Source organism: Peromyscus maniculatus, chromosome 21 (genome assembly GCF_049852395.1).
Source record: "Peromyscus maniculatus bairdii isolate BWxNUB_F1_BW_parent chromosome 21, HU_Pman_BW_mat_3.1, whole genome shotgun sequence".
NCBI lineage: Eukaryota > Metazoa > Chordata > Mammalia > Rodentia > Cricetidae > Peromyscus > Peromyscus maniculatus.
Window position 1 is genome coordinate 11,056,093 of NC_134872.1, and position 24,343 is coordinate 11,080,435.

Sequence of the window (24,343 nt, forward strand, 5' to 3'; positions counted from 1 at the left end):
ATGTGGGGAAAGGGGACCCACACTTATTGCTGGGGTGTATGAAAACTTGTGCAGCCACAATGGAAGTCACTGTGGCAGTTCCTCAGGAAGCCAGAAATCAACCTACCTCAAGATCCACCTGAACCTCTCTCTCTTGGATATGTACCCAAAGGACTCTACATTCTACTACAGAGACACTTGCTCATTCATGTTCATTGCTGCTCTATCATAATAGCCAGAAATGGAAACAGTCTAGATGTCCATTAACTAATGAATAGCTTATGAAAATGTGGTTCATTTACACAATGGAATGTTACACAATTGTTTAAAGATGAAAGCGCAGAATTCTTACCTAAACTGATGGAGATAGGGAAAAAATTATCCTGACTGAGGTGACCCACATCCAAAATGACAAGTATGGTATGTATTTGCTTATATGTGGGTGTTAGCTGGTAAGTCTTCTATAAGGAAAGTACAGTCGGCATAACACAGGGGTTAGGTATAGAGAAAAGTATTGGAGGCAAGGATTTCCTAAGGATGAGAAAATAGAATAGATAGTTATGGAAGGACAAGATGGAGCTAGAATGGGAGAATTAAACAGAGGAGGGAATAGAAGGGGAGTGAGGAAGAGACACATGGAAGGACACCTAACACTAAGGACTATTTGGGGGTCAATTGGAAACCATATATATCCATATCTTTATCTCTCTATACACACATGTAAGAAGTATGAATAGATTCACCAAATAACAGTGTAGACAAAGCTCCAAATCGACATCTCTTGGCACCAAATTAAACCTTCAGTGCTGGAAATGGATCACATCTAATTGAGTTGTTGGCCAAGGGGCCCATGCAAACCCCCAAGCAACTGAAGCTATTGAGAAGGCCATTGGTTGCTCTTCACAATGGAAGGCCAGGCTCTGTTGGTGAAGACAACACCTCAGGACCTCACTGAACTCTGAGAAGTTGAGCTGGTGCCTATCCAGAGTCTTTCCTCCTACTGAGGAGGAGGTACTGTCAGGCACTCTGCATGCTCCCGTAGGATGAAGGTAAACACCAAGCTAGCTATAAACCCTTCAGTCTACAAGGGTGATTTGCCCACAAAGTACACTAGTCCAAAAGTGGCACCCAACCCGTGGGAGTAACCAACCACTATCTGAATAGACTTCAGACCCACTCCATGAGATGAAACCCATGCCTGACACTGCTTGGGTGGCCAAGAACCTGAGACCAGGTCGGCCATGGAAACCTAGCCCTGAAGGGACCTCTAATGGCTCCTGCTGTGCTTGTGCGCCAGTGTCTTGCTCAGCCATCATCCAAGAAGCCTCCTCTGCAGAAGATGGGACCGAATACAAAGACTCAAACTGGACAACGTGAGAGACCGAGAGACCTTGGAGCACCCGGCCTCAAATGGGATGTCCCCATAAAATTCCTTTTCTCGGTGCTCAGGGATGACGCAGAGACATTCCAAGAGCCACTGGCGATGGAGGACACTAAGGACACAAAGCCTTCTGGACCCCAAGATGGTGAAATCACAAAGACTGTGGCAGCAAGCACGGTCTAAGTCAGACAGGGGTTCTCAGTACTGAAAGGACAAGTGGACACAAACCCCATCCCTAATTCCAACTGAGAACCACACACAAAGGAAAAGTAAGTGTTACCACAGACTCTCACTGGGTCCACAAACCACACTTAAGAGCACACCCCATGCCCAGCAGCAGATGGCCAGCACAAAACAAACTCAAAGGTATTTTTGGAGATTTTTACTTTCCTAATACTTTGTCTAGACTTTTCTTTGTGTGTGTGTGTGTGTGTGTGTGTGTGTGTGTGTGTGTGTGTGTGTATGTGTGTGTGTGTGTATGTCTTTTAATCTTATAGGTCTTTGTCATATAAATATATATATATACACACATATAGTATGTAAATACAATATATATATATACTTATGTATATTATTAGGGTTTCCAATTTTATGCTTTTATGGCATTTCTCTATGTGCAAAAGTGTGTGTCTCTGCATGTGTATGTGTTTCCTGTGCTTTTCTTTGGCTCTTTTTTTTCTGATTTGTTTTGTCTTATTCTGATTTGTTCATTTCTTTAAATCCACAGGAGAAGCCAGTGGCCCAGAAGCGATCAGCAGACAGCCAGGACAGCAGAAGACAAGAGACTACATAGTCTCCACCCTGCTCCAGACCCTTTAAAAGCCAAACATTTATGGACAAGCCATTTTAACATCTCAGATCTTGTTAAGGGTTATTTTTACTTATGTGTAGGTTTCTGTGAAGCACCTGTGGGTGTCTATGGAAACTAGAAGAAGATAATGGATTCCTCAAAGCACGAGTTCTGAGTCCATGTGAGATACCTGACATGGGTCTTGGAAAACGAATTTGGATTCTATGAAAATTAATTATGTGATGTTAACTACTGACTCCTTTCTCCAGACCTGTGTCCCTGGTTTTTAGGATTTATAGATACAATATGAACCTCAATAAGACCACTGACTGTGCAAAGAACACATAGGAGCAATATCATTTGTGTACATTTGTGTGTATGTGCTCACATGTTTGCATGAAAACCACTCTAGCCCCACACACTCATGTGTTCTGGTTGGTCTTTGGGAGCAAGCCCCAAATCTAACACAGCTGATCATGGCCCTGGTACTTCAGCATCTTCACCCAAGGCCTCCATTGGTGCTCTGTCGGGGACAAGACCATGACTCAGCCAAAAAGATGAGGCACTCTGGGAAAAAGCCACCAGAGTAAGAATTGGCAGAAACTTCTGGAAACAGATTTGGATCCAAGAGAGAACCAATACGAAAATGACCAGTCATCCTGAAAACAGAATATATGTGGAATCTTAAAGAACCAGATGAACATCACAAGCTCTTCGTGAAACTCGAGTTTTATTGTATTTCACAAGAGTAGAAGATGGCAATGGAGGGCCGCCAGGAGGGAGAGGGGAGCTCAGTGGAGGATGAAGGTCACAGAGAAGCAGATCCCATGTCAACTCAGTTCCAGGACCCAGGACAGGGGAACAGAAGCCAGAGCCTGCTGTCTCTAACTAGGTCAGGTGTCCAGTAGCCACAAAGTGTCTCCCTGGAGCCTGTTGGGTAATGACTGCTTCAAAAGAGCCACACAAACAGGACAACCAGTCAATCAGTGGAAGGCCAACATTAGATGCAGCTCAGGTCAGGGTACCAGAGAGACCGACCTGGACCACACACACCTGCCCCTATGGGTGGCCAGATTCTCCTGGGAGTCCTTAGAAGGTTTTCAGGCCTCACAGGTCATCAATTGGTCATGGGATGGTAGCCACCATGGAGGCAGATGAAAAGTGTGGGAATAAGCAATACAGAGGACACTGGGGGCTGAGGAGGGAGAGGAGGGTATCAGGCTGACCCAGTTGTGGGGAGCAGGACGGCTTGGCTGAGATCACAACTCTGAGGGTATCAGACCTGCACCTGGGGTATTCTGAAGCATGGGACAGGTCAGCAGCAGCTGGACTTCTGGCATGAGGAGAGGCCACAGCAGGCCTGGCGGGAGCAGGCAGGGCGGCAGAGCAGGGACACACTGGAGCAGGGCTTGCAGCAGCTGGGCTGGCAGGAGGAGGCACAGCAGGAGGAGGTGGGCACACAGCAGGCAGGTCTGCACACAGGGTGGCAGAGCAGGGACACGCTGGAGCAGGGCTTGCAGCAGACAGGCTTGCAGCAGACAGGCACACAGCAGGAAGATTGACAGCATGAGGGCTGGCAGCTAGACTGCTGGCAGCATGAGGGTCCAGAGCAGATGGGTGTACAGCAGACAGGCTTGCAGCAGAGAGGCACACAGCAGGATGGCTGGCAGCATGAGGGTGTGCAGCAGACAGGCACACAGCAGGAAGATTGACAGCAAGAGGGCTGGCAGCATGAGGGTGAGCAGCAGACAGATTGGCAGCAGGGGCTGGACACACAGCTCACGGGGTGCAGATGAGGGTCAGGCAGGAGGCTGGGGTACAGCAGCTGGGGGCACAACAGCTGGACTGGCAGCAGCTGGGCTGGCAGCAGCTGGGCTGGCAGCAGCTGGGCACACAGCAGCTGGGCACACAACAGCTGGACTGGCAGCAGCTGGGGGCACAGCAGGTAGGCTCACAGCAGCTCTCTGGGCAGTCATCCACCTGCCAGGAGGAGTTGGTGCGGGCGTCAGAGCAGACAGACATAGTGGAGGCGGCCATGGCGGGGTTGGCTGGAGGAGGGTGAGTCTGTGAGTGAGTGAGTGAGTGAGTGTTGAGTGTGTGTGTGTGTGAGGTGTCTGGTGGCAGCATTTATACCCCTGGGCTGCTTGTGTTGTGCCTCAGCTCCTGGCTTCCTTTTCCCTGTCTGTGTTTGGGGTCAGCCTGTTTTGTCACTAGTGAGGGACCATCAACAAATACTGCTGTCTGCTGTCACTGCCCCTGGGGAAACACCACAGAGATGACCAGATCTCATGGGAGGTGGGGATGGCAGCAGACAGGTGACCTTCTGGAGGTGGCAGCCACTGTCCTATCTCTGAAGTCTTAGTGCTTGAGGCAGCTTCTGAAGCTGGGCAGAGATGGAGGGAGGACAGCCCAGGGGTGGGATAAGAAGATGGTGGCATGTGCTCCTGACCTGTTTTGTAGGACTTGATGTCTAGGGATGTCCCTTCTTTGGGTGAGAACTCAAGGATCCCCTGGTGCCTGTGGGAGGCCTGATGGAGTCAAAGTGAGCAAGAAGATGAAGGCTTCTGTCACCTTTCAAGTTGAAGTTGAACTTCTCTGGAGCCCCTGACAGTGTCCATGACATTCATAGGCCTTTGTGTCCTCTGAGTTCTGGCAGTTTCTCCTGTACCCAGGTCCTCAGAACTCCTGTTGCCCCAGGGACACAGCCATCTCAGTCCCTCAACACCACTCTGCTGCGGGACTCGGGCACACTGAGGACAATGTATTGACTGGAGCCTGACTCAGGCACCTACTCATGCTCAGCCCTGCTCCAAGCCTTGGGGACAACCTGGGTTCTGGTCACTTATTATTTCACAGTCCCTATACTGGGCCACTTTTCTGAGGTCAAGGGCTCATCCTTGGGGACACTCTGAGCTTTAGATTATCAAATAGCTTCTCCCTCTATCATCGACAGTGTCTGGGGTGGGTGAATGGGTGGCAGGGCTTGGAATATCTGTGGCCCTAATGGCAGAGTGAGATGGTGCAATAGGGTCCTCCATACAGTCAGATGGAGAGTTTAATTTCAACCAAAGGCTGTGACTCACCAGATTTATTGAAAGACAATAACCTGCACACCCAGGGAGCTTAGCTGGGGAGACAGCCACTTGGTAGATCCTCAGGATGTGCTTTTCCAATGAGAAAGCTGTGTCCAACCCAAGAAAGATTTTTTTGTTTTGCCTTTTTTTTTTCCAGACAGGCTTTTTGGTGCCTTTCCTGGACCTGGCTCTGTACACCTGGCTGTCCTCTAACTCATAATAACCCACCTGACTCTGCCTCCCAAGTGCTGGAATTAAAGGTGTATGCCACCACTGCCCGGCCCCAGGGGAATTTTGAAACTTCCATGGGAACACTTAGCGCAGCAATGACCAGCCTTGGTCAGACTTCTGGAGATCAGAGGCCATGGATTAGAACTACAGACACAGCAAAATCAGAATCTAAGGCAAAATAGAGACATCCCAATTATTAAAATAAAGAGACTTCGCTGTCAGCAGGAATGTCATTTGGACAGTGGCAGCATGCAGCATGGAAAAGACTTTACCAGCTGCACATCTGATACAGGGCCCATGTCTAACATACAGAATGAACTTTGAAAAATGAGCATGAAGAAAACAACACAATTAAAATGTGGTGCATGCCTAAGGAGAGAGTTCTAGAGGATAAAACACATAAGGCTGAAAAACACTTAAAGAAAATTCAACCTCCTTAGTCATCAGAGGAATGCCAATCAAACTCCTCTGAGATGTCATCTTACTCCAAGCAGAATGGCCAAGGTCAACAAAACAAACAACAGCTCGTGCTGGTGAGAATGTGGGAAAAGGGGACCCACACTTATTGCTGGGGTGTATGAAAACTTGTACAGCCACTATGGAAGTCAGTGAGGCAGTTCCTCAGGAAGCTGGAAATCGATCTACCTCAAGATCCAGCTGAACCTCTCTTGAGCATGTACCCAAAGGACTCTACATTCTACTACAGAGACACTTGCTCATCCATGTTTATTGCTGCTCTATTCATAATAGCCAGAAATGGAATCAGCTCTGATGTCTCTCAGTGGATGAATGCATAAAGAAAATGTGGTACATTTACACAATGGAATGTTACTCAGCTGTTTAAAGATGAAACCACAAAATTTGCAGGTAAACTGATGGAGGTGGGGGACAAATTATCCTTACTGAGGTGACCCAGAACCAAAATACATGTACCGTATACATTCGCTTATATATGGATGTTAGCTGTTAAGTCTTCAGTAAGGAAAGTGCAATCTGAATAATCACAGGGATTAGTTATAGAGAAAAGTATTGGAGGGAAGGATTTCCCAAAGAAGGGGAAATAGAATATACAGTTATGGAAGCACAAGATGGGGCTAGAATGGGAGAATTAAACAGAGAAGGGAACAGAGGGGGAGTGAGGGAGAGAGCACATGGAAGGACACCTGACACTAAGGACCATTTGGAGGTCATTTGGAAACCAATTTCAGTAGAGGCTTTTTAAAATATATATATGAAAGATGTATCCGTTGCTTTATCTCTCTATACACATATATAAGAAATATGAATAGATTCACCAAATAACAGTGTAGACAAACTCCAAATCGACATCTCTTGGCACCAAATTAAACCTCCAGTGCTGGGAATGGATCACATCTAATTGAGTTGTTGGCCAAGGGGCCCCATGCAAATACCAAGCAACTGAAGCTATTGTGAAGTCCATTGGTGGCTCTCCACAAATGGATGACCAGTCTCTGTTGGTGAGGACAACCCTGCAGAACTCACTGAACTCTGAGAAGTTGAGCTGGTGCCTATCTAGATCTTCCCTCCTACTGAGACCGTTCATGGTACTGTCAGGCACTCTGCATGCTCCCAGAGGATGAAGGTAAACACCAAGCTATCTATAAACCCTTAAATCTACAAGGGTGATTTGTTCACAAAGTACACCAGTACAAAAGTGGCACCAAACCCATGGGAGTAACCAACCACTATCTGATTAGACTTCAAATCCACTCCATGAGATAAACCCACGCCTGACACTGCTTGGGTGGCCAAGAACCTGAGACCAGGTCAGCCATGGAAACCTAGCTCTGAAGGGACCTCTAATGGCTTCCTGCTGTGCTTGTGCGCCAGTGTCTTGCTCAGCCATCATCCAAGAAGCCTCCTCTGCAGAAGATGGGACCAAATACAGAGACTCAAACTGGACAAGGTGAGAGACCGAGAGACCTTGGAGCACCCGGCCCTAAATGGGATGTCCCCATAAAATTGCTGTTCTAAGTGCTCAGGGAGGACACAGAGACATTCCAAGAGCCAATGGTGATGGAGGACACTAAGGACACAAAGCCTTCTGGACCCCAAGATGGTGAAATCACAAAGACTATGGCAGCATGCACGGTCTAAGTCAGACAGGGGTTCTCAGTACTGAAAGAAGTGGACACAAACCCCATCCCTAATTCCAACTGAGAACCACTCACAAAGGAAAAGTAAGTGTTACCACAGACTCTCACTGGGTCTACAAACCACACTTCTGTGCACGCCCCATGCCCAGCAGCAGATGGCCAGCACAAAACAAACTCAAAGGTTTTTGGTGGTTTTTACTTTCCTAATGCTTTGTCTAGACTTTCCTTTGTGTGTGTGTGTGTGTGTGTGTGTGTGTGTGTGTGTGTGTGTGTGTGTGTGTGTGTCTTTTAATCTCACAGGTCTTTGTCTCATATATATATAATGTATATACAATATATATACATATGTATATTATTAGGGTTTCCAATTTTATGCTTTTATGGCATTTCTCTATGTGCAAAAGTGTGTGTCTCTGCACGTGTATGTGTTTCCTGTGGTTTTCTTTGGCTTTTTTTTCTGATTTGTTTTGTCTTATTCTGATTTGTTCATTTTTTTAAATCCACAGGAGATGCCAATGGCCCAGAAGCGATCAGCAGACAGCCAGGACAGCAGAAGACAAGAGACTACATAGTCTCCACCCTGCTCCAGACTCTTTAAAAGCCAAACATTTATGGACAAGCCATCTTAACATCTCAGAACTTGTTAAGGGTTATTTTTACTTATGTGTAGGTTTCTGTGAAGCACCTGTGGGTGCCTATGGAAACTAGAAGAAGATAATGGATTCCTCAAAGCATGAGTTCTGAGTTCATGTGAGATACCTGATATGGGTCTTGGAAAATGAATTTGGATTCTATGAAAATGCATTATGTGCTGTTAACTACTGACTCCTTTCTCCTGACCTGTGTTCCTGGGATTTTAGTACTTATAGATGCAATATGAACCTCAATAAGACCACTGACTGTGCAAAGAACACGTAGGAGCAATATCATTTGTGTACATTTGTGTGTATGTGCTCACATGTTTGCATGAAAATCACTCTAGCCCCACAAACTCGTGTGTTCTGGTTGGTCTTTGGGAGCAAGCCCCAAATCTAACACAGCTGATCATGGCCCTGATACTTCAGCAACTTCATCCAAGGACTCCATTGGTGATCTGTTGGGAACAAGACCATGACTCAGCCAAAAAGATGAGACACTCTTGGGAAAAAGCCACCAGAGTAAGAACTGGCAGAAACTTCTGGAAACAGATTTGGATCCAAGAGAGAACCAATATGAAAATGACCAGTCAGTGTGAAAACAGAATAAATGTGGAATCTTAAAGAATCAGATGAACATCACAAGCTCTTTGTGGATCTCCAGTTTTATTGTATTTCACAAGAGTAGAAGATGGCAATGGAGGGCCACCAGGAGGGAGAGGGGAGCTCAGTGGAGGATGAAGGTCACAGAGAATCAGATCCCATGTCAACTCAGTTCCAGGACCCAGGACAGGGGAACAGAAGCCAGAGCCTGCTGTCTCTAACTAGGTGAGGTGTCCAGTAGCCACAAAGTGTCTCCCTGGAGCCTGTTGGGTAATGACTGCTTCAAAAGAGCCACAGAAACAGAAACAGGACAACCAGACAGTCAGTGGAAGGCCAACATTAGATGCAGCTCAGGTCAGGGTACCAGAGAGACCGACCTGTACCACACACACCTGTCCCCATGGGTGGCCAGATTCTCCTGGGAGGCCTTAGAAGGTTTTCAGGACTCACAGGTCATCAATTGGTCATGGGATGGTAGCCACCATGGAGGCAGATGAAAAGTGTGGGAATAAGCAATACAGAGGACACTGGGGGCTGAGGAGGGAGAGGAGGGTATCAGGCTGACCCAGTTGTGGGGAGCAGGACGGCTTGGCTGAGATCACAACTCTGAGGGTATCAGACCTGCACCTGGGGTATTCTGAAGCATGGGACAGGTCAGCAGCAGCTGGACTTCTGGCCCGAGGAGAGGCCACAGCAGGCCTGGCGGGAACAGGCAGGGCGGCAGAGCAGGGACACACTGGAGCAGGGCTTGCAGCAGCTGGGCTGGCAGGAAGAGGCACAGCAGGAGGAGGTGGGCACACAGCAGGCAGGTCTGCACACAGGGTGGCAGAGCAGGGACACGCTGGAGCAGGGCTTGCAGCAGACAGGCTTGCAGCAGACAGGCACACAGCAGGAAGATTGACAGCATGAGGGCTGGCAGCTAGACTGCTGGCAGCATGAGGATCCAGAACAGATGGGTGTGCAGCAGACAGGCTTGCAGCAGAGAGGCACACAGCAGGATGGCTGGCAGCATGAGGGTGTGCAGCAGACAGGCACACAGCAGGAAGATTGACAGCAAGAGGGCTGGCAGCATGAGGGTGAGCAGCAGACAGATTGGCAGCAGGGGCTGGACACACAGCTCACTGGGGTGCAGATGAGGGTCAGGCAGGAGGCTGGGGTACAGCAGCTGGGGGCACAACAGCTGGACTGGCAGCAGCTGGGCTGGCAGCAGCTGGGCTGGCAGCAGCTGGGCACACAGCAGCTGGGCACACAACAGCTGGACTGGCAGCAGCTGGGGGCACAGCAGGTAGGCTCACAGCAGCTCTCTGGGCAGTCATCCACCTGCCAGGAGGAGTTGGTGCGGGTGTCAGAGCAGACAGACATGGTGGAGGCGGCCATGGCGTGGTTGGCTGGAGGAGGGTGAGTCTGTGAGTGAGTGAGTGAGTGAGTGAGTGTTGAGTGTGTGTGTGTGTGAGGTGTCTGGTGGCAGCATTTATACCCCTGGGCTGCTTGTGTTGTGCCTCAGCTCCTGGCTTCCTTTTCCCTGTCTGTGTTTGGGGTCAGCCTGTTTTGTCACTAGTGAGGGACCATCAACAAATAATGCTGTCTGCTGTCACTGCCCCTGGGAAAACCCCACAGAGATGACCAGATCTCATGGGAGGTGGGGATGGCAGCAGACAGGTGACCTTCTGGAGGTGGCAGCCACTGTCCTATCTCTGAAGTCTTAGTGCTTGAGGCAGCTTATCCACATGGGTAGAGATGGAGGGAGGACAGCCCAGGGGTGGGATAAGAAGATGGTGGCGTGTGTTCCTGACCTGTTCTGTAGGACTTGATATCTAGGGATGTCCCTTCTTTCGGTGAGAACTCAAGGATCCCTTGGTGCCTTGGCAGGCCTGATGGAGTCAAAGCGAGCAAGAGAGTGAAGGCTTCTGCTACATTTTTAGTGGAAGCTGAACTTCCCTGGAGCCCTGACAGTGTCCATGACATTCATGGGCCTTTGTGTCCTCTGAGCTCTGGCAGTTTCTCCTGTACCCAGGTCCTCAGAGCTCCCGTTGCCCCAGGGACACAGCCAGCACCTTGTTAAGATTTATTTTTATTCATGTGTATTTGTCTGTGGAATACGTGTGGTGCCTGGAAACCAGAATAGGATAAATTGATCCTTCAGAGCCAGGTTACAGATGGATGTGGGACACCCCACCTGGGTCCTGACAACTGAATTTTGGTCCTCTGAAATTGCAGTAAATGCTGTTAACCTCTGACCCCTTTTCCAGTTCTGTGCCTCATGTTTTTAGCATTTATAGATACAATATATACCCCCATAAGACCACCGACTGTGCAAAAACAACACATAGGAGCAATATCATTTGTATACGTTTGTGTGTATGTGTTCATGTGTTTGCACATGTGTGCGCATGTGTGTTGAGGCCTGAGTGAACCTGAGGTATCTTCTTCCCTTGCTCTCCACTTTATTCTTCAAGGCAGGTTCTCTCACTGAACCTTCAGTTCACTGAGTCAACAGGCTGACTGGCCAGTGGGCCCAGGGATTCTCCTCCCAGCCCTCCCCGTACTGGGACTGCCGACATTCCCCACCCCCCACCCCCACCCCCATCATCCTCAGCTTTTCACATAGCCAGGGATTCAAATTCAGATCCCCATACTGAGGCGGCAAGCGTTTATCCGTTTATCCGGTGAGCCCCCTCCCTAGCCCTGGAAAAACCATTTTCTATCTCACTGGAACCGAGTGAGTACCGATGTCAAGTAGGTTTGAAGTGTGTGTAGTCTGGGTTTGCAGGAGAGTTTAAAACAGAGGTATAGAGCAGGGTTCTCAACCCTTGGGTCTCGACCTTTGGCAAAATGACCTTTCCACAGGGTTGCATATCAGATATGCACATTACAATTCATAACAATAGCAAGTCTACAGTTATGAAGTAGCATTGAAAATAATTTTTATGGTTGGGGATCACCCTTACAGGACAAACTGCATTAAAGGGCCGCGGCGTTAGGAAGGCTGAGAACCACTGGTATAGAGCAAAATTCAATAGAAACAAAGAGTCATAGCAAGGTGAGTTGAGGACTTTAATACCCCAGTTGCAGTAGGAAAACAGCTGAAAGACTAACAAAAATAGAACAACTGCAAGTCAATAAGACGCAGTGTATCCCGACAGGGTCTCCTCACAGCAGCCAAGCATGTATTCTGCTGATGTAGGGGTATGGGCAGTATGGAGTTAGGTGTGAGTGGTGAGGGTGGTGTTGGTGTGGGTGTGTGTGGTGTAGATGTGCGTGATGTGGATATGGGTGGTGTGGGTATGTGTGGTGATAGTGTGGGTGGTGATGGTGTGGGTGGTGATGGTGCGGATGGTGATGGTGTGGGTGGCGATGGTGTGGGTGATGTCAGTGTAGGCATGGGTGGTGTGGGTGGCATGGGCACAGATAGTGTGTTTGTGTGGAGCTCTGTCTACACAGAACACACATGGGTCATGAAGCTAACCTGAGGAGAGAAACCACACGGAACATGAGCTCGGGCAAGAAGAACAAAATTACAAATCGATGGTAGAAAAGAATATCAGAAAACATAGGAATAAGTGGAAACGAATAGCATAGCCCTTAAATAACCAAGCAGCCATAGGAGAAGATAAAAGCGACACTGTAAACTATGCTGAGATGAAGGAAAACAAACCCTTATTGCTCTAACAGGATACCCGGGAAGAGCAAACTTTATCTTTGCTCAGAGTCTGAGGACACAGTCCCTCACGGCAGGGGAGGCATGGTGCCTGGAGCCTGGGGCAGCTGCTGTATCACTCCTCAGGGAGCAAGCAGAGAGCCATATGGGTGCTCAGGCCACTTCCTCTTCGTTATTCATCACATGACCCCAGCCCGTGGTTTGGTGCCCCCACGTCCATGGAGTCTCAGTCAATCCTCTCTGGAAACACCCTCACCGACATGCCCAGAAGTGTCCCCAGGTGATTCCAAATCCTGTCAGGTTGACACTGGGCATCAGCCAGCACAGTGCAGACTCAGCAGAAGCCCTGCCATGGGAGAAGCCCACAGCCATGGACACGTGTGCCGAGGAAGCCTCGGGTCAGCTACCTGAGCAGAGCTAATGACAAGGAAGAAAAACAAAGACCCGGTGGAGACAGACCAAGAAGGATCCACACCGACGACCCTCAGGACCTCTCCTGAAAACTGGAAAGGGGGTGGCACATCTGAAGCCACTCTGAGACAAGTGTTTCCCTCAGGCCATCCTCAAAGACAGGGATGCAGACCACCACCTCTATGACATGGATGAAAATTCCTCAGCAACAGAATCCAGTGCATAGAAACAGACAGGAGCTATGGGTCTTCAATTTGTCACACAGCCTTTGTGCTAAAGGCTTGGCCTCAGCTTGTGGTGCTGCTGGGTGGTGGTGGTGCCCATAAGAAGTGGAAGTAAGTCAGATGTGCCCTTAAAGGGGACCCTGGAACCCTGGCCCTCCTCTCTTGGCTTCCCAACCACTCAGAGGGAGCAGATTCCTGTTACACTCCCCACCAAATAATGCAATAATGTGGAAATAGCCTGGTAGGACCTCAAGAGTCACAGAGTTCCTATGTGACCCAAGAATTCCACCTTTAGATTTGTCCCCAGGAGCAATGAGAGTGACTCCACATAGGCCATGAATACTGACAGTAGCATCATTTACAAGCCCAAAGTGGAGGCAGCCTAAGCATCCATCAGACACTGACCAGAGTCAATACAACATGGGTAGTATGTGCACAAAACGGGGTTATTCGGCTATGATCAGGGATGCAACTGTGGCACATGCCACAACATGAATGAAACCATGATGACATATGCTGAGCAATTAGTCATGAAAGGCTGGATACAATGATCTACTTATGTGAAATGTACAAAACAGATCAACCAGCAGGCACTTGCAAAGATTTGCAGTAAGAGATGAGGCAGAGCCAGGTTTATGAAAGGACACAGAACTTCTTATGTAGTGACCAAATTATCCTAAAATTGATTGAAGAAATCCATGACTACAATGACAGCCATTGAGTTGTGCACACCCATAACTGTATTAGCAGTCACTGAGCTGTGCAAACCTGTGACCATACTGATAATCATCAAGATGTAAGCATCAGGAACTATGCTAGTAACCATGGAGATGTGTATGCTCATGACTTTACCAGCCACCATGGAACTGTGCAAGCTTGTGACCATACCAACAGCCATCAAGCTATACAGATCTGGGTTCACACCAGTAACCATGGGCAGTGCACATTCATGACTGCATCAATAACCATTGAGCTATGCAGTCTTGGCTAGACCAACAACTATCAGGCCACCCAAACCAGTGACTGTGCAACAATTGATCTGCACATCTGTCACTAGAGCAACAACCACTGGACTGTGAGAACCAATGGCTATAACAACCACAAGCGGCACACACTCAAGACTATACTAACAAGGACATCCATTCCTTGGCTGTAGCAACAACCATTGGGTTGTGCAAACTCTTGACTCTTCCAACAACAATCAGGCTTATGAAAAAACTTATGCCTATATCAACAACCATCAGGCCACACAAACCTGCACATATAACAACCACTGGGCAGTGTAAATTTGTGACTCTACCAACAACCACTGGGCCATGCAACCTGTGGTGATACCAACAACCGTCAGGCCACACAAGCCAGGACTATACCAACAACCATCAGGCTGTGCAAACCTGTGACTAAACCCACAACCATCAGGTTGTACAAGCTTATGATTGTTCCACCAACTGTTGAGTCCCACAAACCCATGACTACACCATTCACCATTAGGCCACACAGTTCCTTGGCTACCCATCAATCATCGGCTGTGCAAACCCATGCATATACCAACAACCCCCCCCCCCCACTGGGCAGCACAAACCCGTGACAGTACCAACAACCATCAGGCCGAAGGTTGCACAGACAGAGCCCAGCACACCACCAGGGATGGGGCTATGATGTGGGCAAGGCAGGCCCTCCAGACCGCAGGTTCCTGTAAACTTTGCCAAGAGGCTCTCTGTGGCCTGGATCAGCACTGCGCTCTGTGGGTACTGATGCTGGGAACGTCGGTAAAGAAAATCAAGAAGGAAAACCACCCTTACGAGAAGAAAAACTGCCACTGACCTTGGGTGGAAGGTTGGAAACTCTCAAGGTGACAACAATGGAGAATTCTTCAGGGAAGAGGTCGCAGCTGGAGAAGAGCCTAGAGGCAGGGAAGCTCAGGGTACGGGGCTGGGTGGCTGAGAACTGGAGGCCCCGCACACCCTCGGCCTGCACCATCCGGATCCCACTCATGGCACCATTCCAAGGGACCGCCTCTGCCAGGATGTCCAGGGGGCGGAGGTCTGTGGCAAAGGCATGATGGGGGTAGGGGTTAGGCAATGGTTGTACAACACCACAGTCATGATGGCTCATTGACAACGTCTGCGTATTTCCAGATTTCACATCACGAAAGCTGCCAGAGCCACGCTACAGCCATGGTGTCAAGGTGTGAATCCCAAACCCAGCAAATAAGCAGTGAATCTGGGATAGCGTACTGGAGCCAGCCTCCTGCGTGGCTGACCAATCACAAGAAGGAGTCACAACAGGCAGTGCTGTGGCTGTAGCTTGGCCCAGAGGAGCCCATTACCTCATACAAAAAAACATCTCTGAGGATATCTCCCGAGCCACTGCCCTGCAGCCAGTAAGGACATTGTGCTCGCTACCATGCTCATGGCCTGGCCATGTTTTAAAACGCCCCACATAACCCTCACTGTGCCTCTGAAAATGTCCCCTTGCCTCACAGCCTTCTTGAGTTCGCCCATAGTTGAGCATAGTGTGTGTTCCCCTTCTGTTGCTGCTCTTTGGAGACACGCACGGTGCGCGTGTTACTCGGGTTGACGATATGTGCCTCCTTAGCCCTGGGAGCAGTGGGTCGTGGCTATCCCCGTTTTTCCGGTGAGGAAATGGAGGCGTCTAACACCAACACTGATTCTGCCTCCCTATTACCTCAGCTTCTGCCGAGCTTTGCATACATGAATGAGAGTGACCACTGAAGGGCGTGCTCCCCGTGGTAGCCAAGTTCAGTCAACAGCCGACACTGTGCTGAGACAGGGTTCTGTCTCTGTCCTCTTGGCTCAGGTCAACCAGCACTGACACCTGAGATGGACTTCAGTCTCCATGGTGACATCTTGGGTAGCCATATAGTTGGGGGTACTTGGCTGCACAGCTTGAGGAAATTGACACGTCCCTGAAGGGACATCCGAGTTTCTCCATCCAGAAACTCCACTGACCATCACTACCCACACAGAAGTGTAGAGTCCTGCTCTAGCCCATGAGGCCCAGGGCCAGGAGTGATCCATGGCTACATGTCCCTCCATCAGCACTTCAGACCGGTCCTGCCTTACCCCCAAACAACCCAGGAAGAAAGCCCATGTGACACGCATGAAACACAACTTGTTGTTATGAGACTAAACAAGAGGCGAGGCACTAGCCAACGTGAGCAGCAACCTGGGAAATAAAAACAGGAACAGGGCCAATAGCAACCAGGAAGTAGTGGTCACGGGCTGCGCCAGTAGTAGCAGCCAGGGAGGAGTATATAAAGCCAATGTATCCTACCCCTGACACACACACTCACATATTCACTCAACACTCACTCACCTTCCCCCCAACAACCTTGCCATGGCCGCCTCCACCATGTCTGTCTGCTCCGATGCTTGTACCAACTCCTCCTGGCAGGTGGATGACTGCCCAGAGAGCTGCTGTGAGCCTACCTGCTGTGCCCCCAGCTGCTGCCAGTCCAGCTGCTGCCAGCCCAGCTGCTGTGTGCCCAGCTGCTGCCAGCCCAGCTGCTGCCAGCCCAGCTGCTGCCAGTCCAGCTGTTGTGTGCCCAGTTGCTGCCAGCCCAGCTGCTGTGCCCCATCCCCCTGCCTGACCCTCATCTGCACCCCAGTGAGCTGTGTGTCCAGTCCCTGCTGCCAATCTGTCTGCTGCTCACCCTCATGCTGCCAACAGTCTAGCTGCCAGCCAGCTTGCTGCACCTGCTCTCCCTGTTGTGTGACCCTTTGCTGCAAGCCTGTCTGCTGCACACCCATCTGTTCTGGATCCTCCTCATGCTGCCAGCAGTCTAGCTGCCAGCCCTCATGCTGTCAATCTTCCTGCTGCATGCCTATCTGCTGCAAGCCTGTCTGCTGCAAGCCCTGCTCCAGCGTGTCCCTGCTCTGCCGCCCTGTGTGCAGACCTGCCTGCTGTGTGCCCACCTCCTCCTGCTGTGCCTCCTCCTGCCAGCCCAGCTGCTGCAAGCCCTGCTCCAGCATTTCCCTGCTCTGCCGCCCTGCCTGCTCCCGCCAGGCCTGCTGTGGCCTCTCCTCATGCCAGAAGTCCAGCTGCTGATGGGCCTGTTCCTGGTGCCAGCTGGCTCAGGTCCCTCCCTGTGGCCCCTCTCAGCTCTCTCAGTCTGATTCTGATCTGGAATAGACAGTCCTCCAGGATGGATCCCCAACCCATTTTTTTGTGACTTGATCTCTTCTCCTCCTTCCCAGGAGTCCTGCTGATCCTCTGGGTTACTGTCCTTCCTCCTGTCCCTCTGCTCTGGGTACCTGCCCCTGACATCAGCTTGTCAGAGATCATGACTTCAATAAACTTTTAACCACCTGGATTTCCTCTCATGCTCTGGTTCAAGTAAATGTTAGTCTCTTCAGCCAGGAATATTTCTAGGAGGGACAGTAGCCACCTCCCCTGGTGGAGGAGTCACAGTGAGACTCGGGGCCCTCTCCCAGTATTCAGTCTTCTCTGACTCCTATGGGTTGCTAGTCACCCACAGGGATTCAGCAGTCTACTGCAGGCCCATCCCCATCAACTATTCCTTTTTATTTCTCTAGAATCACACAAGCAAAGCCACACTCATAACTCCAGGCACTGTGGCCCCTGGCCTGGGCTGCCTTGTGAGTTCTGCCTACCAGACGATTCTCCACAGGATACATAGAGAGGAACCCAAGAGATTTTCATCTGGAAACAAAATCATTGTGGGGAAGAAGGGGGATACACAGGACCAGGCACTGCCCAGTACCCTCTGCTGGGACATTGGGACCTAGGGACACAAGAACATAGTCTTCTCTCTATAGGCTGCATTAGGTCTCACTCACAAAGGGCCATGGATTATAAGCTCTCTCTGATGTGGAGAAGACATGGGCTTCAATGGGTGCACAGGTGTGTGAGCAACATGTCAAGACCTGGAAACTTCTAGCAGAGCCACAGTGAGGGGCTGTGGTAGAAGCCAGAGATACCACGATCAGCTGACCATTATCCCTAAAGAAGCAAGGATGCCAATGCCCATGTCCCCATCCCACCTTGCACACCACTGACTGGGCCCTTCTTGTCCTTCCATCCTGCATCCATTTGCACCCAGAGGCCCCCAGGCCATGCTGGTCATCAGGGTCTCAGCTATTCTCCCAGGCCCTTCTTCCCAGCCACTTCCAACTGAGTCTTGCTCCCTTCCCCCACCCCCGCCACCGCCTCAGAGGAACTAGTTCCACCAGTTCCTTCAGCCAGCACCCCTCCACCTCCCACATCAGTACCCCCCATATCCCTGCTCTGGGGACTCCTGAGGACACATGCCCAGACAGCAAGTCAGACTGTGTGGACATCTGTGCTCAGTTTCCATTGAGTAAATGTTTCTGGTTCTCTCTGTGAAGACTGAGGAAGAGTATGGCCACCAGTCCTGATGTGCTCGCTCTCCTGGCGGGCAGCTGCCCAGGGCTTCCTCACAGCTTCACCGCTGTCTGTCTCCGCCCACTGTGTTAGCTGCTTTCCTCCATGCTGTGACCAATTATCTGAGAAGAATCAGCTTGATGGAGGCAGGGTTTATCTTGGTTCAGGGTTTGAGGATGCAGTCCACTCTGGCGGGGAAGGGCAGAGCTGTGCTCAGTTGTGGCAGCAGGCACATGAGGCTGCCTGCTCACATCTTGGTGAGAGCAGAGAGGTGACAAGTAGTGGGGTCAGGTTATGATCCTCAAGTCCTGCCCCCTAAGGAGTTACTTCCTCTAGACAGTTTCCATCTCCCAAATGTTGGAGCCTGTGGGGATATGGCACATCTAAGCCAGGACACTCACGAGGGATTAGAGTCACCTCTACGCAATGTCAGCACATGCCTCTGTTGCTTTCTGGAGTGGGCCCTGCAGGTACCACACCACTGGCATTACCCCGGTGACTGACAGTGTGGAGTATCTTGTGCGGCTGTGGTGAGGTGTCAGTTTGAATCCTCCTGCCTATTTTTCTTAGATCAGATTGTATTTGTATTATTAAAGTACATGCTCTTCATGACTTCTGGATGTCAAACATATTAACATAAATACTGCAAACCTTCTCCCCATGGGTGTCTCAGCTTTTCATTTTCTTCAGTGTTGAGCCTAATCCTAAACCCACTTTACCCTTTATCTTCAGTGACCCTCCCTGAAGGCGTTTGTTTAACTCAGAACCACACAGATTTATTACTAGGCTCCTGCTGAGGGTTGGGTGTGAAATGTCCCCCAGGACTTGGGTGTTTGAACACTCTTCCCTAGCTGTTTGGGGAGGTACCGGAATGTTTGGGGTTCAGGCTTGGCAGGGGAGGGCCGGAAGTACAGCTCTTTAAAGATTCTAGTCCCTCATGCTCCCAGCCCAAGCTCCCTGCTTCCTGGTTGGCCTACATAAGGAGCAGAGCTGCACTCCCACCGGCCATGACTTCTTCACCCTTGAGCAGTGAGCCAGGATAACCCTGGCTTCCCTCAGGTTGCTCCCTCCAGGTGTTTCCTCACAGCGAGGAGCATGACTAGCACCCCCATGTTTCATTCTGTGACATTTTGAGTCCATTTGTGATGTCCTGAGTTGTTCACTGAGCCTCCTTAACCAGCACCCTGCTGAGCACACATGGGTGGGGTTCTTCTGGATTCCAGTCAGTCCCCTTTCTCTGTGGTTACTGTTAGACCTCACATAGAAGCCGTTCAAGTAGTCTTGAGTCAAATAATGGAAGTTCTTTGATTCTCTTTGCCTTTTTCAGGCTTGGTTGGCCATTCTGGGTCATATATACATCCCAGAAATTTTGGAACCAGCCCATCAAATTTGATAGTAAAGGCTGCCCAGATTTTGACTGAGATTCATTAAACCCACAGATCACTTAGGGAGGATCAGACATTAACATCATGTCTTTGGGTCCATGAACGTGGTATACCTCTCCAGTCAATCATCCAGGATTTCTTTCATCTTTTTCAGAAATAGTTTATCATCTTTAGATCTTACAATGTATTTTTACTTAATCTGTTACTTCCCTTTTTTAATGTTTTAGTTGATGGTTTGCTTATTTATCTCAATTCCCATTGCTTTTTTGTTTGTTTTGTTGTATTTATTTATTTTTGAGACAGGGTGTCACTATCCATCCCTGGCTAGGCTGGAAGTGGCTATGTAGACTAGGATGGCCTTGAACTCCATTTGCTTCTGTGTCTTGATGGTGAGATTAAAGGCAGGTGCCACCACACCCCATTATTTCCTACACTTGATTACAATTATCTAGAAATATAGTTCATCGCATGAAGTGAGGTATGTGTGTGTGTGTGTGTGTGCGCGCGCACACACACTCATGCACGCCCATGGGTCTCATCCTCTGTGTCTTCATGCACAATGAGATTGGTGCCATTTCTCCCATGAAGAACAAGAATCTGATTGTGAGGCCTCTTGGAATCAGTGTTTTCTTTGTAATGTGTTTTTATTTAAGACTTTAATCTCTGCCTGCTACAGGGCTGCTCTGAGCTTGTTTCTCTCATGTTAGTTTTACAGTCTCTGTCTTTCCAATGATGTGGTTGTTTCCTTTGCACTGCTGGATGTGTCCATGTGAGGCCGTTGCCTTCTGCATGGTCCCTTTGGTGTCCACAGACTCTGGGGTGATGACCCTTTCCTTTTCTAATATGGGTCATTTACTTCTTCCTTTTTCTTGACCAGTAAAGCTAGCTAAAAGTGTCCATTTTGTCATCCTGAAATGCAAGACCCCGGTCCCGGCTGTTTCCTCTTGGAGTTGCCTGGTCCCACTGCTCATGGCCTTCATTTAGCTGGTTACTTGGGGCTTCTCTGTACCTCATCTCCAGCTTTGAGTCAAAGCACAGACTCTGGGCCTCCCTTGCTTACCAAGAACCATCACAGAGCGCCACTCCCTACATGCTGTGCTAGCTTGATCTCAGAGTGCAATGTGTGATTTCAGTTTTGTTTTGCTCAGAATACATCCTGATTCCCATGGTGATTTTATCTTTGGCTCATGGGCTACTTTTACACATTCTCTTTAATTTCCACATGCTTACAGCTCTTCCATGGGTGACTCCTTGCTCTGCTGAGGTCTGGATGCAGTCTGGATTTTAGTCCATGAGATGGGCTATGGCTCATGGGGCTGAGGAGGTGGCTTATCTTGTGTGTGTTCATGTATGCTTAAACGAAACTTTCCACTGTTGGACGGAACATTGCTTAGATGTCAGTCAACGGGTGGGGGTTGGGAAATGCTTCAAGTTTTCTGGGTACTCATTGATTTTACTTCAGATTTGGAAAACTGTTGGGCGCTTTCTCTTCACTCAGGTTCCTGGCCCAGACTTTCCTCTCATACTATGGTTTTACGAGTGTCAGGCTGCTCAATGCTATGCCTGCAGCTCCGGCTCTGCCTTGCCCTCGACTCTGGCTCCATGTACCTCTTTAGATGTTCCTTGAGGTCCTTCTTTGGAGAACTTCATCTGCAGGTTCTTATCTTCCATGTTGTCTCATCTTTGATCATTTTGGGTGCTCCTCGGTTCTTCAGCTCTCAGTGTCTGTTTTGTTCTCAGCCTCCCCTGAGCACACTCCTGCTTTTGGTCTGGTCCTCACACATCATTAATGCCATGATTTTAATTTCACTGGCTCTGCCATTCTGGATTTCTTTCTGTCCATTGCTTCCATCCTGGACTGTGCTGGCCTGCTCTGTAGATTATTTCCCACCGTGGCCTGAGCATGCTGTTCTGTTCTGTGGGTTCCCCCTCACCCCACTGAAGGGTGATGTCTCCTTCCTGGAGGGACACTCCTGTGAGCCAGCTCTCTCTTCTCATGGGTCCCTATTGGTGACACTCTGATGGGGTTAACCACAGAGTTTGTGCCTGGGGACAAGGTCAACACCATGACCAGGAGGAGCTGCTTCTGCATGTAGACCTAATGCTTTTAGCCCTGGGGTAGGTCCCCTGCTCTGGCCATCTCCAGCCTGTGGTGAGCCTGGGCAACTGCTCTCACTCACGACTGCCCAGCCTCAGGACATAGAGGACATAGAGCACCCCACAGTGCATCAATTCCTTGCTCTCCTGCACCTCACCTACCAAGTCCATCCAGCTAGAGCTCCCTGAGTTCCGCTATTCACCTTTCTGGCTCAAGAGAGCCTCCTGTACCGGGAGTCAGTCCTGTGTGGTCTGGAGCCAAGGCTGTACACAGATGATGTAGGCTGGGCTCCCTTCCTATGGGATCATGGTCCTCCCGCCAGGCTGTACAGTGTGTGTGTGCAGTGGCTTCCCGTCTTTAGTTTCTAGGATGAGAGGTCACACAAGGCCATAGGATACAATGAGTCCATTCTTCGTGTTTGAGGACAGGATTTCTTTGAGTCTCAAGTGTGCTTTCCTCTGTGACTCCTCAGGATCTGTCTCTGACCCACCCTACCTGGCCTGACCCACACTACTGCCCAGGCCTGGTCTCTGCACCCAGCATCTCCCCAGAAGGAAACCTGACAGCAGATCTGGGAAAGACACAAGAAGCCTCAGCCCACCCCCGCCCCAGGGCTCTGGGTCCCCAGGGAAGCAGCACCTTCTCTGTCTCCTACACCTCGGTCCACACAGACGTGTGGGGTGCCCTGACCCAGTCTCCATCCCTGCTGCTGAGCTCTGCACAACGAAATGATTCTCAGTGAGAAAATAGAGCAAGCCCATTGTCTCATTGGTGGTTAATTGTATCGAGTGAAGATGTATCACAGCAATAAAATAAGATGGAAGTGAGAACAAAGTAAGGTACCCCTTCAACTTGATAATTAACCCCAGGTCAGAGTTGGCCCTGGATGAAACTCAGTAGGGGCAGGGCAGTGTGACATCCCTCATGTGGGGGTCACAGCAACAGCAATGTGGAGTCCCCGGGCCAGTGCCTCTTCCCCCAGCCTATATCCAGTAACCATCACAGTCACATGTGGGTGAGAGATGACTTCAGGACATAGCAGGGTGAAAGCAGGCCTAGAGAAGGCCTCAGGGCACGAGGCAGCTTTCTGTCACCACAAACAGCACTTGGGCTCACTGGTTTCTTTGGGTTCACAGTTTTAGAAGTGTCAGTCCATAGTGGGCTAGCCTGTGGTCAGGAGTCTTGTGATGACAAGAGCATGAGGTGGGGGAGGCCACTAACCTATGTTTGTAAGGACAGAGATGAGGCCCCTGCCGTTCTGCCACGCGCTCTCAAAGACCTTGGGTGGCAGCAGATCTCTGTCCATGCTACAGACTCCGCTGCCTCCCAGAGTTCGGGCAGAGCACAGGCCTCTGGGCACCCACAGCCACACCAGCCTCTGTTCCTTGTGCTGCTGCTGACTGACTGGGAGTCTAGACAGTAGCCTCACTGAACGAAGCACTGCAGCTTCACTCGGTGTGAACCAATCTCCATGCTCTCAGGCCTCAGGCAGCCCACCAGTGGCTGCATGAGGATGTGACATGTCAGGGTGGGACAGTGCCCCCCACATCTACAGTAATTTCTTCCTGCTTATGTGGCCTTCAACAAATGTATTATCACCTGGACCTGGGTGGTGTCCTCTCCTCAGCTACAGGGAAGGCAGGGGTATTTCCCATAGAACAGGCTCGGGAGCTGTTTTTAATCTGGCCCCAGGTGCTGTGAGCCATGCATTGAGCTTGTGGCTGGTGCCAGGCACATGGACACCTGCCATATCCTAGAACTGCATATCCCAGAACTAGAACTTTGATGTGGGCCATCACTTCCCACCCTTTGCAAGCTGAGTTCACTGGATGGTCACTGGCGTAGAGTCAGGACCATCCTGGCCTGCCAACACATCCTCATCCAAAACAAGATTCTAGATAACTGAAGATATGGCAGACTTCTCAGTGTGCCTGGCCTGTGTGCTCCACCACAGTGTGTTCGAAAACAGTGTGCTCCACCACAGTGTGCTCCATCACAGTGTGCTCCACCATAGTGTGCTCCATCACAGTGTGCTCCATCACAGTGTGCTCTACCACAGTGTGCTCTACCACAGTGTGCTCCACCACAGTGTGCTCCACCACAGTGTGCTCCATCACAGTGTGCTCCACCACAGTGTGCTCCACCACAGTGTGCTCCACCACAGTGTGCTCCACCACAGTGTGCTCCATCACAGTGTGCTCCACCATAGTGTGCTCCATCACAGTGTGCTCCACCATAGTGTGCTCCATCACAGTGTGCTCCACCACAGTGTGCTCCACCACAGTGTGCTGGGCCTGTGTGCTTCATCACAGTGTGCTCCACCACAGTGTGCTCCACCACAGTGTGCTCCACCACAGTGTGCTGGGCCT

General features: G+C 50.0%; 2 protein-coding genes and 1 pseudogene across 5 annotated transcripts; 1 reads left to right on the forward strand and 2 right to left on the reverse strand.

Moving 5' to 3' along the window:
• Nucleotides 1-3,465: 3,465 nt before the first annotated feature.
• LOC102923122 (uncharacterized) lies at nucleotides 3,466-4,187 on the reverse strand (annotated as a pseudogene).
• A 5,277-nt stretch (nucleotides 4,188-9,464) lies between these two features.
• LOC143269865 (uncharacterized) lies at nucleotides 9,465-10,187 on the reverse strand. Its single transcript, XM_076557086.1, has one exon. It carries the CDS (start codon nucleotides 10,185-10,187, stop codon nucleotides 9,465-9,467), a length of 723 nt encoding a protein of 240 aa, XP_076413201.1.
• A 6,276-nt stretch (nucleotides 10,188-16,463) lies between these two features.
• Nucleotides 16,464-17,174, forward strand: LOC102910905 (uncharacterized). Of its 4 annotated transcripts, none has more exons than XM_042265901.1 (2): nucleotides 16,464-16,607; nucleotides 16,686-17,174. In XM_042265901.1, exons 1-2 carry the CDS (start codon nucleotides 16,464-16,466, stop codon nucleotides 17,172-17,174), a joined length of 633 nt encoding a protein of 210 aa, XP_042121835.1. The 4 variants fall into 4 exon arrangements, with proteins under 4 accessions (XP_042121835.1, XP_006989475.1, XP_042121837.1 ...); XM_006989413.1 differs by having other exon boundaries at nucleotides 16,464-16,579; nucleotides 16,646-17,174; XM_042265903.1 differs by having other exon boundaries at nucleotides 16,464-16,579; nucleotides 16,691-17,174.
• The last annotated feature ends 7,169 nt before the right edge of the window (nucleotides 17,175-24,343 follow it).